The 17,633-nt window shown below is 45.2% G+C and overlaps 2 protein-coding genes across 8 annotated transcripts; one reads left to right on the top strand and one right to left on the bottom strand.

Moving 5' to 3' along the window:
* Window positions 1–877: 877 nt before the first annotated feature.
* Window positions 878–10,667, bottom strand: LOC146575152 (pyruvate dehydrogenase [acetyl-transferring]-phosphatase 1, mitochondrial-like). The gene is made up of 7 exons (XM_085275363.1): window positions 10,402–10,667; window positions 10,200–10,302; window positions 7,720–7,924; window positions 7,240–7,650; window positions 6,932–7,032; window positions 6,284–6,849; window positions 878–2,759 (listed from the first exon to the last, which is right to left on the bottom strand). Exons 3-7 carry the CDS (start codon window positions 7,906–7,908, stop codon window positions 2,491–2,493), a joined length of 1,536 nt encoding a protein of 511 aa, XP_085131489.1. The 5' UTR covers window positions 7,909–7,924; window positions 10,200–10,302; window positions 10,402–10,667; the 3' UTR covers window positions 878–2,490.
* On the top strand, window positions 10,288–16,335 carry cnbpb (CCHC-type zinc finger, nucleic acid binding protein b). 7 transcript variants are annotated; one of them, XM_085275371.1, is made up of 5 exons: window positions 10,288–10,438; window positions 14,915–15,031; window positions 15,218–15,283; window positions 15,353–15,551; window positions 15,625–16,335. In XM_085275371.1, exons 2-5 carry the CDS (start codon window positions 14,929–14,931, stop codon window positions 15,740–15,742), a joined length of 486 nt encoding a protein of 161 aa, XP_085131497.1. In that variant the 5' UTR covers window positions 10,288–10,438; window positions 14,915–14,928; the 3' UTR covers window positions 15,743–16,335. The 7 variants fall into 7 exon arrangements, with proteins under 7 accessions (XP_085131497.1, XP_085131495.1, XP_085131498.1 ...); XM_085275369.1 differs by lacking the exon at window positions 10,288–10,438 and adding an exon at window positions 10,455–10,573; XM_085275372.1 differs by lacking the exon at window positions 10,288–10,438 and adding an exon at window positions 10,522–10,618.
* Window positions 16,336–17,633: the final 1,298 nt, after the last annotated feature.

The raw sequence follows: 17,633 nt of genomic DNA on the forward strand, positions 1-17,633 counted from the left end.
GAGTTGCACTGTTTAAATGTAACCCGAGCTTCCTGCTGCGAGCACCTGAAATCAAAAGAGCTGCCATGGAGGGATTTTTATCTTTTCACTCAGTGAGACTGAGGAAGGAAGTAGAAAATTAATGGTTATTTCATGGCTTCTCCACTAATGAAGAAGCTTCTTTTGGCAGATACACTGAGCAAAAATATAAATGCATCACTTTTGTTTTTGCTCCCATTTTTCATGAGCTGAACTCTAAGTTCTGAAACATTTTCTACAAACACAAAAGACTCATTACTCTCATATCGTTCGCTGAGATAACCCATTCCACCGCACACGTGTGCCTTAGACCCCCCACACTAAAAGGCTGACATGTGCAGTTTGGATCTGTACACAATGGAAGCTGCAAACTTCCAAGTTCTTGCACGGCCAGCAGACTCACCGGACACGTCACCCATCGAGCATGGACACTGCTAGCATCATGGACAGGTTTTTTACGGGGCTCCCACACAAACGCAAAGCAGGAGAGGAAGCATCGCCAAATATGTTTCCAAACCAAACTTTTTCTTGTAAAACAAAGGGGGGCCCAGCAAAAAAAGTTTGGGAACCACTGGTTTAATCTCTGGGACAATCTGTGAAGTTTGTCCTGTGAACAACATTTTAGAATAGTTGTGATCAGGGTTACACTCTGGGCATCAATTCATCCCACTCTGAAGGGAAGCCACATGTTTGTGTTCAGCCTGTAGATGGCGCTGGTTAACCCCCCTCCTCTGCTACAGGCAGGTAAGTTCTCGCATCCTGTTTCAATGCTGCTTTATCATTTACAAGCCGGCATTAACACGCTGAAGGATAAGCAGGAAGTGAAACTCTGGCGAAAAAAACAGGCCGGACCTACAGGAAGTCAAACAGGAACTTTATTAACGAGTAAAAACAGCAACAGTCTGAGAAGCACAGAGAGAAGCCACCATCACCTCCTCACAGGAAGTCCTGCTGTGTCTCCGATTGGTGATTCTCACACGTACGCGGGTATTTTTGAAAACGGAGATTTTCCATTTTCGTTTTAAAAAATAATCCCGTCCACACATAAACGCAGAAATGAAGGAAAACGCTGCTATGAACATGCCAAAGCAACAGGTGGCGCTAGATTCCTAACCGTGTAGAAATGTTGGCCAATCAGAAGTCTAGAAACCTCGGTGGGAAAAAGTAAACAAGGATGGGGCATAGAAGCAGTGTCTTTTTTTTTTTTACTTTCCATAGAAGCAGTGTCGCTACCCGATCTGTACCGGAAACCCGATTGGTACCAGCCAGATGAAGTGTTTACTAACAATTGACAGTGATAGCGGACGTCATCATCACTATTCCAACAATCCTCTCCACACAGACAAGCATAAACACACTTGACTATCAATAAATCAAATTAAACACACGTTTGTGATTACGCTAATTCAGTTTACAATACGGTTCATTCGCTCAGTCAGCAGGTGACAGTGTCCTCGTACACTGGGGTGTTAACCTCCATTAAATGAACAGAAGAAGAAGAAAACATTGCACATGCGCAGTAAGGATCGGGGAGTCCTGATCCGTAACTATCTTTTTATTTTTTTGTTTTTGTCTACAATATATTAAATGTTTCATTATCGGAAACATTTTAAGAGATACTTGTTTTTCTTAACATCTTAACAGATACTCTGACCTGTAACTATCGTAAAATACTTCGACTGGAAGTAGACACCTTTCACACATGCGTGGTACAGATCGGGTAGTGACAAGCAGAACCGAGTCGAGTGTGGAGGGACAGTAACTGTGTGTATATGTAAGCATTTAAACACTGCAGAGAGTAGAATTAACAGTAACAGTATTGTAGAAATTCATTTCACCGAAACAATAACGTGACGCACAGTGTGACGTCAAAAAAGGCGCACACCTTTGACGCTGCGTTTTCTGCGTTTTCTCCATTTTTGTCGTCCACACGTAAATGCAAAAACGGAGTTTTCGAAATTATCCACCCTGGCCGGAGTTTTTAAAAATCTCCGTTTTCAGTTACTGAAAACGCCGTTTACGTGTGGACGAAAAGTGCAAACGCATAGAAAATTTTTCAAAAATACCCGGGTACGTGTGGACGTAGCCGTAGCCTCAGGCGAGATAGGTGTTTTCAGTGTGCCACCAGGAGGTGGCGCCACTTCTCCACTCCAAGTGCGGAACATCAACTCACTGAGCATGCTCACTGTGTTGCTCCACACCTGAAGAGCGATGTTTGAAAAGTGAGGTTAGCTCCGGTGTCGTTCGTGGAGCTTTTCTCAGACCTGTGTGTGTGTCGAGTTCTGGTCTTCTTGAAGGCAGACAAAATAACAGAAACACCTGATCAGCTACCTGTCCAGGTGTGTCCCACCCCTCGACCATTCAGAGCTGGGATACGGTTAAGGAAAAGGATGAAGATCAGCGCTGGAATGAGCACGCCTGCTGCTGATTGGTCAGCAGGGTGACTACCAAGCAGGTAATCACCTGCAGGTGTTAGATCTCATTCAGGTGAATGATGGTGATAGTGATGTCATCACGGTACCTTCGGGCCAGATCCACAGGCAGACTCAGCATCTTGGCGAGACGATTTGGAGCTACCGCTCCATACCCGTCGTCGCCAAGGGTGTGGCGGATCAGGTGGGTGGCGATATTCTGGTCCTCAAGCGCCGACAGGACCCGCCCCCTCCTCTCCAGCAAGAGGCGCTGCAGGTCGCCCAGCGTTGTGCCCTCGCAGGGAATTATAGGTCTCTGCTGCTGGAGGGCTGTGCAACGACAAACCACACACAGAGTCAGGACGATGACAGGAAGTAAAGACAGGTGGACACGTCTGAGCACGCTCACACCTCATGTGCACTTTTTGGAGCACTGTGAGTGATTATCTGTGACCTCAGTCTTCAAAAGAATCTCAAACTCCAACACCGAAAACATAAACAGGTGAAGACTGGCATGTGATGAGATGCTGGGACGGCTTAATGTAAAAACAAGGTGACCAAGAGGTGGCAATGGGACAGTTTCAGAATAAGGTCGTGGTTCAGGGTAAAATATGAACTCACCTTCTGGTGTGTAAACATATGGAGCATAGGGCTGTGCGATATGACCAAAATCTCATATCCCGATTTAAGACAGCTATCGTCCCGATAACGATATAAATCACAAAAATGTAACATTTTCTGTAAATTCTGTGAATCTCGGGCAGCTCGACTTGACGATGCATGAAACGATACATTTTTAGACATAAGTTGTAACGGCCGCCGTTTCCTTTGTGAGTATTTATTACACGGCGTGCTGCGGGGAAAAGCCTGTTCTAATGTTTGAGTCTAAGGTTTATTTTTTAGCACCTGGCGGCTCTTTTTTACTTCTCATCCGTAAATAATCTGCTCTTTCACGTGATTCAGTTTATTTTGAAAAGTCTCAACAGGATCTTGAGCTTTATTGTGAAAGGTTTATGAGGAACATAAACAAGCGGACACGCGATGGTGTTACCGTCATTGTTGCTAACAACAACGCATAAAAACAGGTGCTTGTCCGTCCATAGTGTTGTTATATTAAATATAAGAGAAAGAGAGAACTTTAAGAAATTCATACAGCCACTACAGTGACCATCAAAACAATGAACAAATATTGCCGTAAACAGTTTATTTTGCGGCACCACGAAACAAACGATAGCGTAAAATGAAACGACAGACGTTTTTATATCGTCATCCGATATATATATCGTTATATCGAACAGCCCTAATGGAGCATGAAAAAAAGTGAGTGGAGAAGAAACACGAGTAGGACTTCCTGATAATAATGAATTACAGTCGTCCAGCCTGGAAGTAATAAATGCATGAACTAGTTTTTCAGTGTATGCTATGTCTTCTAATGATGCTGCCTAAGGGAAGCATGTATAATGTAAACAGAATTGGTCCTAGCACTGAACCCTGTGGAACTCCATAATTAACCTCAGTGTGTGAAGAGGACTCTCCATTTACATGCACAAACTGGAGTCTATTAGATATGATCAGAATACAGTCGCTCCAAGACAACAACAGTAACAGACTGAAGTAAATTAAATAAAACCAAATATTACAAAGTTTGCAAAATGTATGTAATAGCGCTAACATATACAAATAGCTGTCAGACTCCTGAACTCTGCCTCCTGACATCTGACCCACGTTAACACATGGACTGAACATACACACACACACAATCGACAACCGTCAGTGTTGGGGAGTAACGGAATACATGCACCGCCGTTACGTATTTAAAATACAAAATATGAGTAACTGTATTCCGTTACAGTTACCGTTTAAAAAGGTGGTATTCAGAATACAGTTACTTTGTTGAAATAAATGGATTACACTGCGGTACTTTCCTGTTTCATATTGTCGCGGGTCAGGACTGTTTGGGTTTTGTTTGACAGCTACGATCTGTTGTTCCAGGCGGCAGCGTTACGGTTGCCATGGTTACAGGGTGACGCCCTCTCTCTCTCTCTGCGACTGTGTGTTTCCTGGGTGAGAGAGCGCCTTTTCGTTGTTGTTGTTGTTGTTGTTGTTGTGCTAAGCTAACAGGCAGAATGCTACAAGCATAGCTCTAAAGAATGTAGCATCATGGGCAGTGTAGTCCGTGTTGCAGGGAGAATGGACTGCCATACACGTTATGTGTCTGTGAGCGCGAGGAGGGAGAAAAAGGGGAGTGGAAAGGTACGAGTTGTCATCGAGGAAAAACGGGAGCTGGAAGCATGTAAATATAATAATAACCACTGCAGCCAAGAAGAGAGCCTGACGAGCCCAGTTGTAAATAAGCTATTAAGACTCGACTGTACACCGTGTTCGTGTTTTCCTCCGAAACAATAAGTTCCGTTGGAGCCTTTCAACGCCTCTCTCTGTCTCTCGCCAGAAAAGTTGACCCACACAACAAAGTAAAGCTATTTTTCGGCTACGAGCCGACAGGGACCCCGCCGTATTAGTCAGAGGTCCCTTTACTACAGTTCGGAGTCGCGGACCTTCAGTAATAGTAATAAATCACACAGCAATAGTACATTCACATTGTTGTAAAAAGCATGATAATATATTAAGTAATCCAAAGTATTCAGAATACGTTACTGTCATTGAGTAACGTAACGGAATACGTTACAGAATACATTTTGGGGCATGTATTCTGTATTCTGTAATGGAATACATTTTAAAAGTAACTTTCCCAACACTGACAACTGTACCCTCAAACACACAATAATAACATGGACTGAACCACCACTCACAACCACTAGCACTTTATATAGCCTCTGTAGGAATTATATCTCACTTATCTTAACTGCACTACTGTATAGCTCTGTGTAAATAATCATTCTGTACATTTGATAATTTTTAACCCTACAACTGTTTACAACTTGCATAGTTCCCATTTCTGTATAGCTGTATATCTCAGATTCTGTAAAGTTATTTATTTCATATTCTGTATAGTTTTTCATATTTATATCCTGTTCATAGCCTGTACATAGCTTGTACTCACTACAGCCTGTACATACTTATAGTTATAGAATATTCACAACATACTTCATACCGTGTACATTATAACATACCATAATAGACCCATTTCTGTAATATACTCACATATCTATATTATTGCTAATATATATTGTAATATATCTATATCACTAAAGCACTTCTGGATGGATGCAAACTGCATTTCGTTGCCCTGTACCTGTGCATGTGCAATGACAATAAAGTTGAATTCTATTCTAATTCTATTCTAAATAGTTCAGTTATAAATAACCAGAATATTACAGAGGTGAATATATATATATATATATATATATATATATATATATATATATATATATATATATATATTAATAGTTACAAGCTTTACTGTGTCTGTGAAGGTTCTCAGTCATCGTAGTCAGAGGAGCTTGCAAAGAAAAGTGTCTGGACTTCTTTAAGTTGCTTGAAGACGTTTCACCTCTCATCCGAGAAGCTTCTTCAGTTCTAAGGTCAAATGGTGGAGAGTCCCAGATATAAACCTAGTGGGAGTTTCCCCCCACAGAGAGACAAAAGGACCCCCTGATGATCCTCTAATCGCCTGAGCCAAGGTGTGAAACTGGGTCCCTCTTTGGGGGGTCACTCCCACTAGGTTTATATCTGGGACTCCCCACCATTTGACCTTAGAACTGAAGAAGCTTCTCGGATGAGAGGTGAAACGTCTTCAAGCAACTTAAAGAAGTCCAGACGCTTTTCTTTGCAAGCTCCTTTGACAAGCTTTACTGTGTTGCTATTTAAAGGATCAGTAACTGATTGGCACTGACCTGTCAGATGATCCCCCACGAGCTGGATGACCGTCTGTCGATGCATCAGCTCCCAGAGTCCATCAGTAGCGAGGACCAGGAACTTGTCTGCAGGTCCAACACAGTGTCGGGTGATTTCTGGCTCAGTGCTCAGATAGGGTGGGGTCAGGTAGTGCGGCGGCATCGTCCGGACCACCTCACTGACCGCAGACAGGACGTCCGGTCGAGTTTCATAGACCCGACTCAGCATATCCGCGCTCCATTTGAAGCGGACGTCACCGAACGCCCGGAAGGGCAGCAACAGGCCCAGTAGGCGGTCGTGGCGGATCACCGTCCTCTGCTCCGCTGGGTGCTCTCCCAGAATCCTTTGCAGCTCTTCGGGATTCTGCGCATTGTGGTCATTGGTGAGGTTGATCGCAGACCAGCTTCCGTCTGCCTCCTGGACGCCCAGGACTGCCCGACTGTCCCCCAGGTTGGCCACATGTAGAACGCCGTTGGAGATGTGGACGACACAGGCTGTGCAACCAGAGAGCGCCACCCGGAGGGGGGAGGTCAGAGACAACCCCTCACCAGGGAAAGACACCTGCCTGTGGGCACAAAGAGAGGCTTAACCTGCTGAAACAGACTCACCTGCAGGTTCTGCTGAAGAAAACACAACTTTGTTCTTACCTGGGGGAGGTCAGGGACAGATGCACCTGGGCTTCTACAGACAGGTCGTAGTCAAGGCGATGGAACGCATTGACCAGAGCTGATGTCGTTCTGTTGTCATCCTGCAGCCAATCAGAGAGAACAGATAATGATGTCACCACAGGTGAACTTTCTGCTGAAACCAAAACAGGAAAATCGGTTTCTGAAAAGTCCACCTGCACCTGGTTGAGACCAGGTAAAGGCTTTGACATTCAGGCATGTTTTGGGTTTTTTTTGGACCTGCACTGTCCGTGAATGTGATTCTGTGATGTGTCAGGACACCTGGTTACCTCCTCCTCATCCTCCTCGGTCTCCAGCCTCTCCTGCCAGTAGTTCCGGAGGCTATGGAAGGACGTCACCTCTCCATTGGGGTAGCTCAGGTCTTGGGGGTATTTATGCCATTCCAGCAGTGGTGTTACGGCCCGTTCCTCCTCCACCGCCCGTTCCAGCTCCGCCAGTGTCCTCAGCGGCAGCGCTGCCACGGCAATGTAGTAAAAGAGCCTCTGACTGACAGCGTGGGCGCAGGCCGGCCCTGTGTGACCGTCGAACACGCCAAACAACACGCCTCCACGGCCCGCTAGGCAGGTGGCGCTGCTCTGACGGTCCTCGCAGGGGAGGTTGGATGGCAACATGTTGCTATGAAAACCCAGAACGCCATGGGAGGCGGGGCCTCTGGGGAGGGTAAGGCTGTATTCATTGGCCTGGAAACAAACAGTCATTAAGATGTGTGACATCACCAGTTAACGCTTTCAGAGTCTGATTTTTGTCACCTTTAAGATCCGGTCGACCTGAGCGGAATTTATCTGCCCCGCCTCCTGTCCCGCCCTCAGCTTCCGGCTCCCACTGCTTGCTGAGTAATGGAGTCTGTGCAGCTCAGGTGGATGGGGAGGAGGCAAGGACAGGAAGCAGCACTGCTGCAACCTGCAGCATCCAGTATGGAAGGCGGTTCGCCCCAACATGGCATGAAGGCTGGACCTGCAGAAGGATCAGAGCATTTTGGTTTTCAGGTATCTAAAGTTTGACATCCCTACATGACCACTGGTGAAGGCCATTAGTGACTTCCTGTTCCACAGGAGGCGCCCTTGAGCTCATGCAGAATGAATGGGACTCAGTGGAGCTGTTCATGACTCTGATGGAAAGGCTCGGGACATTAGCTACTGTTCTATTCTTTGATGTTTCTACTGAAGTTTCTACTTTTTGTGCATATCAAGGATGTTAGAGCATCACCAGTCACTTTACTGCATCCTCCATGTTGATTTGGGGCATGAAGCCACCAGTGGCCTCACGATAGCTTCACATTCAACCACCACAACCAGCTGCTTCTTCTGCTGCACTTTGGCTACACTCCTGGCATCTGCCAGAGGTATCGTTTAGAAACAGGCGCCATCGAGGGACACCGATGTCCTGCCCTAACTAGGGATGGGTATCGAAAACCGGTTCTTGTTGAGAACCGGTTCCCACTGTTTCAATTCCTTGGAATCGTTTGCCATTTTTGCAAACGATTCCCTTATCGATTCCAGTCGCCCCGAATGACGTCACCACGTTGCGGAGCGTCATTTACCTGGCAGGAAACACGGCGCCTAAGCGGCTCAAACGCTCAAAAGTTTGATTATACTTTATGAGAACCGATGACAACAGGGCAACTTGCAAAGTAGATATTTCATTTAAGGGAGGAAACACTACGAATATGCAAAAGCATTTACTCACAAAACACGCGATGACACGTGTTTTTAATTCCTCGTGACTCTCAACCCAGCAGCAGCGCTAACGTTTGCACGTCCTCTCCCGTTAATGCGGCAGGTAAATAATCAACTAACAGTGCATATTATGTTAGCGCGATCTGCCTTATTACAAGACCTGCCATTACTGTACATGTAGGTGACCATGATGAGAGAGACAGAGTCTGGCTGGCGCTCGCTGGCAGTTCTCGCTGCAGTCTACCGGTAGCGTCTCCTTTCAGGCCAGGATAGACTAATGTCACCGAGCAGTGTCTAAGTTTGTGGTCAAAGGCTTGCACCCATTTGCCACAGCAGATGCCCCCGATTTTTGGTAAGTGAATGTGTTTAATTGTAGGCAGGGACATTACTGGATATTCTTGTGTAATTGCCACAGAACAATTTATGTTATACTTTGTTATTGCTACAGAAGAATGTTGCAGCTTTAAGGCAGGGATGACTCCTGGAGTTGCTTTCTCACTGCATATGCTTTATTTCACAATCAGATCGATTCGATAACAAAAACATACAGCAGCTCCTCTCCTACTCCTAGCCCTTCGCTGCGGTGGAAAAAAGAACGACTTCAATCCCCTTCAAGGAACATACGTACAAAATAGTTTTCCTGATACACCAATGGGGCGTTCAATGCCATCTTGTAAATATGAGTACTCTGGCAGAGTAACAGTTCAAATGAAAAATACAACAGAACAAACAAGCAAACAAAAAAAGAAGTGTGGGGTACCTTTGAACCAATGAACAAAGTATAACAATTTATACTTTTTAACATAACCCGACCCCGTCAATATGTGATATGTCTCACAAGAATATTTATTTTATTATTTTACATTTACAATTTTTTTTCCTGGGGACCCTGTGACACCCCATTGAAGAGCCGTAGGCTGGATCTCTCAAGATCTCACTGTTGGGTTTGTAAGGCCATGTTACTCCTAAATTTCTATCTTGTTCAAAAAGAAGATATAAAACAAAGCTCTGAGCTAATCGACCTTAGTGTTCTCCTTTTAAAAAAAAAAAAAAAAGAATCGATAAAGAATCGAATCGTTAAACAGAATCGAAAATGGAATCGGAATCGTTAAAATCTTATCAATACCCATCCCTAGCCCTAACTGACCAATCAGCAGGCAGCAGAATGCTGAACTGATTCAGCTTCACGGAGAAATAAAATAAATACAATTCTAGAAGCAGCTGGAAATCCTCAGCTCAGAGTGCCCCCTGCTGCACCACCAGCTGAACTGCGGCCAGTTTTTTGGAATAGACAGGAAGTAACAGCAGCTCTGTTCAGCAGCTTTTTCAGGTGAATTTTGGTTTTCAGAGAGTGACATCAAAGGATCAGCAGAAGAATCAGAACAGTGACCAACAAACAGATTCATTTATCACACTGAAAATAAATAAATCACTGTCCTGTGACTCTGAGGTTTGGCTCTAACCCAGAAACCAGGTTTAGTTAAACAGGATCAGCTGACGGTCAGCTGTGGTTCCGGTGGAAAGTTTTGACTAAGCACGACGCTGAAACTCACCCTGTCTGCCTGACGTCTCGTCTTCCTGATCACTCCTCCCGCAGCTGCGTCTTTGTTCCTGTGACCTTTGACCCTGCTGGTGACGCGCTCATCGATCAGTTACCTGTAAACCATCCTCTCACTTTCAGCCTGCTCAGTGTGGCACAGGCTTCATTCTTCACCATATTAAACATGCGAGAAAGCAGCCAATGTGTTTAATTACCTGAGGGGGAGGAGGCGGGGTCGCCAGCAGCTCTCAGGTCTGTCTGTGTGCAGGTGTTTTGTGCAGATCAGACACTGTTGTGCGTTTCATTCTTCATAATCGTGTCAGACAGCAGGCTGTTCCCACTGACCGTACACAAAACCTGCTCAGGTTCTCCTGTATCGGCGCACAGGTGAGTTCAGCACAGGTGAGCCAGAACATCAGCTTTAGGCTAAAGGTGAGTAAACAAGGTGTGTGTGTGTGTATCTGTGTGTGTATAAGTGTGTGTGTGTATCAGTGTGTGTATGTCTGTGTGTGTTTATCAGTGTGTGTGTGTATCAGTGTGTTTATCAGTGTGTGTGTCTGTGTGTGTTTATCAGTGTGTGTGTCTGTTTATCAGTGTGTGTGTGTATCAGTGTGTGTTTATCAGTGTGTGTGTCTGTGTGTGTTTATCAGTGTGTCTGCGTGTGTGTGTGTCTGTTTATCAGTGTGTGTGTGTATCAGTGTGTCTGCGTGTGTGTGTGTCTGTTTATCAGTGTGTGTGTCTGTGTGTGTTTATCAGTGTGTGTGTGTATCAGTGTGTTTATCAGTGTGTGTGTCTGTGTGTGTTTATCAGTGTGTGTGTCTGTTTATCAGTGTGTGTGTGTATCAGTGTGTGTTTATCAGTGTGTGTGTCTGTGTGTGTTTATCAGTGTGTCTGCGTGTGTGTGTGTCTGTTTATCAGTGTGTGTTTATCAGTGTGTGTTTATCAGTGTGTCTGCGTGTGTGTGTGTCTGTTTATCAGTGTGTGTTTATCAGTGTGTGTGTGTGTCTGTTTATCAGTGTGTGTGTGTGTGTGTGTGTGTGTCTGTGTATCAGTGTGTGTTTATCAGTGTGTTTGCGTGTGTGTGTGTGTCTGTTTATCAGTGTGTGTGTGTGTGTGTGTGTCTGTGTATCAGTGTGTGTTTATCAGTGTGTTTGTGTGTGTGTGAGATTATCAGTGTGTGTATAAGTGTGTGTGTGTATCAGTGTGTGTATCAGTGTGTGTCTGTGTGTGTTTATCAGTGTGTCTGCGTGTGTGTGTGTGTCTGTTTATCAGTGTGTGTGTATCAGTGTGTGTTTATCAGTGTGTGTGTGTCTGTTTATCAGTGTGTGTGTGTGTGTGTGTCTGTGTATCAGTGTGTGTTTATCAGTGAGTGTGTTTATCAGTGTGTGTGTGTGTGTGTGTGTTTATCAGTGTGTGTGTATCAGTGTGTGTTTATCAGTGTGTGTGTGTCTGTTTATCAGTGTGTGTGTGTGTGTGTGTCTGTGTATCAGTGTGTGTTTATCAGTGAGTCTGTTTATCAGTGTGTGTGTGTGTGTGTGTCTGTGTATCAGTGTGTGTTTATCAGTGTGTGTTTATCAGTGTGTGTATGTCTGTGTGTGTTTATCAGTGTGTGTTTATCAGTGTGTGTGTGTCTGTTTATCAGTGTGTGTGTGTGTGTGTGTCTGTTTATCAGTGTGTGTGTATCAGTGTGTGTGTTTATCAGTGTGTGTGTGTGTGTATCAGTGTGTGTGTTTATCAGTGTGTGTCTGCGTGTGTGTGTGTGTCTGTGTGTGTTTATCAGTGTGTGTGTGTGTCTGTGTGTGTTTATCAGTGAGTGTGTGAGATTATCAGTGTGTGTATCAGTGTGTCTCTGTGTGTGTGTGTCTGTTTATCAGTGTGTGTGTATCAGTGTGTGTTTATCAGTGTGTGTGTGTGTGTCTGCGTGTGTGTGTGTGTCTGTTTATCAGTGTGTGTGTATCAGTGTGTGTGTGTGTGTGTGTGTGTGTCTGTTTATCAGTGTGTGTGTATCAGTGTGTGTGTGTGTGCGTGTGTCTGTGTATCAGTGTGTGTTTATCAGTGTGTGTTTATCAGTGTGTGTGTGTGTGTGTCTGTGTGTGTGTCTGTGTATCAGTGTGTGTTTATCAGTGTGTGTGTGTGTGTGTGTCTGTGTATCAGTGTGTGTTTATCAGTGTGTTTGCGTGTGTGTGAGATTATCAGTGTGTGTCTGCGTGTGTGTGTGTCGGACCGTGTGCAGACCGCGTGTGGCGCAGACCAGCATCCAAACAAACCTCCACAGTTTCGGGTCTGAGGTGAGTCGGAGCTCCGGCGGCTTGATCCGCTCTTTTTTGCCTGCAGAGGGCTCACTGCAGCCGGCCGGCGCGCCGCTCCGCCCCGGGGAAGAGGCGCTGCGGAGCGGACAGTGTCGGTGTTTCCTCCGCTGCGGAGCGTATGCTAAGCTGCTAGCAGGCTAGCTGCCATGACGGGCTGTTTACAGGCTTACAGGCCGGAGCGGGGAGCCGGTATAAAGGACCTCATCGGCCGGGGAGCCTTTGGCTGGTGGCCGCACAGAGTGGCCTGTTAACGGCGTCGGGCTGCCATGAGCCGCGGGGGCGGTGCAGGTTAGCACAGTTGGTGGGACGGGAGGACCGGAGAGGATCGATACACGATTGATCTGCTGTTGCTCTGTGAAGAGGCATCTTATTACATGATGAACAAGAGGAAAAAGTCTGATCATGGTGAAGACCTGAGACAATCAGAACCTGTCCTCACCTGTCTTCCTGTGGTCCCCTATGTGTCCACATTAAAATCAGCTCTACAGCTTCCCCAGGTGTCTCACATGAGGGGGTCAGAGTGAATCTGATGGGACCCTGCTGCTCCATTCAATTCAGTTTATGTATATTACACCAAATCACAACAACAGTGGCCCCAAGGCTCTTTGTGTTGTAAGGTAAAGACACTACAATAATAGAACAGAAAAAAAGACCCCAACAATCATTTGACCCCTATGAGCAAGTTTGAAGCCTAATGTTAAAAATAGAAACGGTACTATGAGGTCATTAAGGTAAGATGGGGCCTGATTATTTAAGACCTTGTATGTGAGGAGCAGGATTTTGAATTCTGGATTTAACAGGAAGCCAAAACAGGAGAAATCTGCTCTCTCTTTCTAGTCCCTGTCAGGACTCTTGCTGCAGCATTTTGGATCAGCTGAAGGCTTTTCAGGGAGTTTTTAGGACTTCCTGATAATAATGAATTACAGTCGTCCAGCCTGGAAGTAATAAATGCATGAACTAGTTTTTCAGCGTCACTCTGAGACAGGATATTTCTAACTTTAGAGATGTTGCACAAATGGAAGAAAGCAGTCTTACATATTTGTTTAATATGTGCGTTGAAGGACATATCCTGGTCAAACATGACTCCAAGGTTCCTCACAGCGTTACTGGAGGCCAAGGTAATGCCATCCAGAGGAAGAATCTGCTTAGATACCATATTTCTAAGCTTTTCAGGGCCGAGTACAATAACCTCAGTTTGATCTGAATTAAGAAGCAGAAAGTTAGCGGTCATCCAGGTCTTTATGTCTTTAAGACATTCCTGCAGTTTAACTCATTGGTGTGTGTTATCTGGCTTCATGGACAGATAGAGCTGGGTGTCATCAGCATAGCAGTGTAAATGTATGCTATGTCTTCTAATGATGCTGCCTAAGGGAAGCATGTATAATGTAAACAGAATTGGTCCTAGCACTGAACCCTGTGGAACTCCATAATTAACCTCAGTGTGTGAAGAGGACTCTCCATTTACATGCACAAACTGGAGTCTATTAGATAGATATGATACAAACCACTGCAGTGCAGTACCTGTAATACCTACAGCATGTTCTAATCGCTCTAATAGGATATTATGGTCGACAGTATCGAACGCTGCACTGAGGTCTAGCAGGACAAGCACAGAGATGAGTCCACTGTCAGAGGCCATAAGAAGATCATTTGTAACCTTCACTAAAGCTGTTTCTGTGCTGTGCTGAGCTCTGAAACCTGACTGAAACTCTTCAAATAAGCCTCTGCAGATGATCTGTTAGCTGTTTGACAACTACTCTTTCAAGGATGTTTGATATAAAGGAAGGTTGGAGATTGGCCTATAATTAGCTAAGACTGCTGGGTCTAGAGATGCTTTTTGAGTAAAGGTTTAACTACAGCCAGCTTGAAGGCCTGTGGTACATAGCCGATTATTAGAGATAGGTTGATCATATTTAAGATCGAAGCATTAATTAATGGCAGGACTTCTTTGAGCAGTTTTGTAGGAATGGGGTCTAAAAGACACGTTGATGGTTTGGAGGAAGTAATTATTGAAGTTAACTCAGAAAGATCAATTGGAGAAAAAGAGTCTAACTTAACATCAATGGTACTAAGAGTAGCTGTAGATAATATTACATCTGTGGGATGATTATGAGTCTTTTTTTTCTCTCTAATGCCTAAAATGTTATTCATGAAGTCATTACTAGTTAACATTAAACAGTCCTGGAATTAAATCCTTAATCTAGTTACAGCACTTTCAGAAAGACACCTGCTGTGTTCAAATTTATTCCTCACTGCTGTGTGATCAATTATTGTAAACTCTACCTGTGTGGGTGGGCCCAGGACTGAGGAGAATCATCTCAGGTGTTCCTGGTGTGTTTTTCCTTTTCCTCCGTGGTTTTTATTCTGCACCTTCATGAAGGTAAAGTTTCACATCTGAATCTCCTGTCTGTGGTTCCAGCCGTGGTCGTGGCGATGAGCAGTAACGAGTGTTTTGGTTGCGGCCGCTCAGGCCACTGGGTGAAGAACTGTCCGAGTGGCGGCCGAGGGCGAGGGAAAGGACGCAGCAGAGGCAAAGGTGACACCCATCATCAAACCTCCATGAGTTTATTTTAAAGTTTATTAAAAAGCCTGTAGTTTTTACAGATGTCGCCATGGAGACGTGGAAACCTGTTTCCATTTCCAGCTTCTGCATTGGTGCTGTTATTGTGAACAGCTGACTATGTGACACACCCGGCGGTTCACCCCTGTCGTGTCGTTGCAGACCTGTTCTGTTACCGATGTGGCGAACTTGGGCACGTGGCCAGAGACTGCGAGCGCACAGAGGACGGTGAGGACACACGCTTACAGATCACAACAGTTTAAAGACAGGTGAGCACAGGTGTGATCTTTCCTGCAGCCTGCTACAACTGCGGCAGAGGAGGTCACATCTCCAGAGACTGCAAGGAGCCCAAGAAGGAGCGCGAGCAGCTGTGCTATAACTGCGGCAAGGCCGGTCACATGGCGCGCGATTGTAACCACGCCCACGAGCAAAAGTGCTACTCCTGCGGCAGCTTCGGACACATCCAGAAGTGCTGTGAGAAGGTCAAGTGCTACAGGTAAACTAATACTAAAGCTGAGCCTACAAACACAGGTGAACGGTCCAGCGTAACCTGTCCGTGTGCTCTGCAGGTGCGGGGAGATCGGCCATGTTGCGGTGCACTGCAGCAAGGCGTCCGAGTTGAACTGCTATAACTGTGGGAAGTCAGGTCACCTGGCGAAAGAGTGCACCATTGAAGCCACCCCCTAGCTGGCCTCTGACCCCTGACCCTACGCTCCCAAACCTCTTCTTTTATTCTCTGTTCGTGCCCTCTGATCCTCCTCTTGTCATTGGTCTAGAGGCCTGTCGGTCAGCCTCGTAACAGCCAGTCAGAGCAGACGGAGGGAGGAGGAGGGGGCGGGCTACAAAACCCATTTGTTCTTCTGTGTTTTAGTTTGGTAGCTGTGTTACGATGTACAGAGCTTTTTTAGACCTGAGAGAGTGATGTATGAAGGCCAAATTAGGCCCCTCCCCTCTGCCCTTTGGGTGGGGCTAACAGAGCCATGGAAGTTTGTATCTTGCCAACTTCATTTTTGTTTTTGGACCATATAAAATGATTGTCCCCACCTCCAGCAATCACCCAATAATATCGCAGGATGAACGAGCCAATCAGGACAGGTCGCAGCAGATGTTTTACAGGTGCGTTTTTGTGCAGGTCGAGGAATCGTACGCCAAGAAAAAAGCCGCAGGAAGTCTGGACAAAACCCCCAGAAAAATCTTATTTTTGTACATTTTACCTGTGAGCTGTTGTAAAGGTGTATGTTCTACCTGACAATAAAAAGGTAAGAAGGATGAGGGCGGAGCCTGCGGTGGCTGTCTTATTTCTTCAGACAGGCACCACTGACCCACAGGAGACGAACCGACCAATCAGATCAGAGGAAACGAGCTCCAGAGCTCACCTGAAAGCCTCATGGTTTAATTAACATCTGCAGCAGCTGGACAGAGCGATCCCTGACGACCTGCTCAGTTCCTCGCTGTCAGACACCTCCAGAATCTCCTCCTCTCATCATCATAATAATAATGGATTACATTTAAATAGCGCTTTTACAATGCCACTATTCATTCACTCTCACAGTCACACACTGGTGGAGGCAGCTACAGGTGTAGCCACAGCTGCCCTGGGGCAGACTGACAGAAGCGAGGCTGCCGTATCACGCCATCGGCCCCTCTGGCCATCACCAGTAGGCGAAGTGTCCTGCCCAAGGACACAATGACCGAGACTGTCCGAGCCGGGGTTCGAACCAGTACAAGACAAACTGCCAACTCTTGAGCCACGATCGCCCCAGTGTAGTAACAGTCATCATTGTTACTACTCTGATTACATCGAATGAACGACTGACTCAGTTTTATTAAGGACACAGGAAGTTTGATCTGCGTACAGTGAAAGAATAAAGTCGCTGTGGAAATAAAACATAAATAAACATAATGAATCTTTAAAAGTTCAATACAGGTCGTACATGAACATGTCATTCACTGCTGATGTACAACAATACATCCCAGCGTTAACCTCTGACCTCTGTGGTGTTCATGATCAGACTTCTCACTTACCTGGGCCAGGGGTGTCAAACTCGTGGCCACTTGTGGCCCATGTCACCCCTACTTATATAGGCAAGGCAAGGCAAGTTTATTTGTATAGCACAATTCAACAACAAGGTGATTCAAAGTGCTTTACAGAGACATTAGAAACAAAAACAAATAAAAAGCATGATTTAAAATTGATTAAAACAAGCAAACAAACAAACTAATTAACAATTGTTGTTGAGCTAAATGTTAAAATAAGTTCTTTCTGCAGTTGTTACATACCAACACACTGATGGCAGCAGTGCTCTGACGTGTGTGCAGACAGAGGACCAGTGTGTTTGTTTGCTCGTTCAGTGAAAGGCTTCAGTTTTGTCTTCTTATACAATGTTTGACATTTAAAACAACAAACAAAACATTTTAGGAAATATTTGTTGGCGTTTGTGGCCGTCCAATCAGATCTCACACAGCTCATATAAGTTTGAGAGTTCAGCGTGCACGTCCGTCATACAGCAGATGAATATTAATGTTCTACGCTTTCACATTAACTATTTTATTTCCTACATTTGTGTGTACATTTTTA

The sequence above is a fragment of the Mchenga conophoros genome, linkage group LG5 (genome assembly GCF_057382185.1).
Source record: "Mchenga conophoros isolate Kocher_MC1m ecotype Shallow Benthic linkage group LG5, M_conophoros_male_GT1.1, whole genome shotgun sequence".
Classification (NCBI taxonomy): domain Eukaryota; kingdom Metazoa; phylum Chordata; class Actinopteri; order Cichliformes; family Cichlidae; genus Mchenga; species Mchenga conophoros.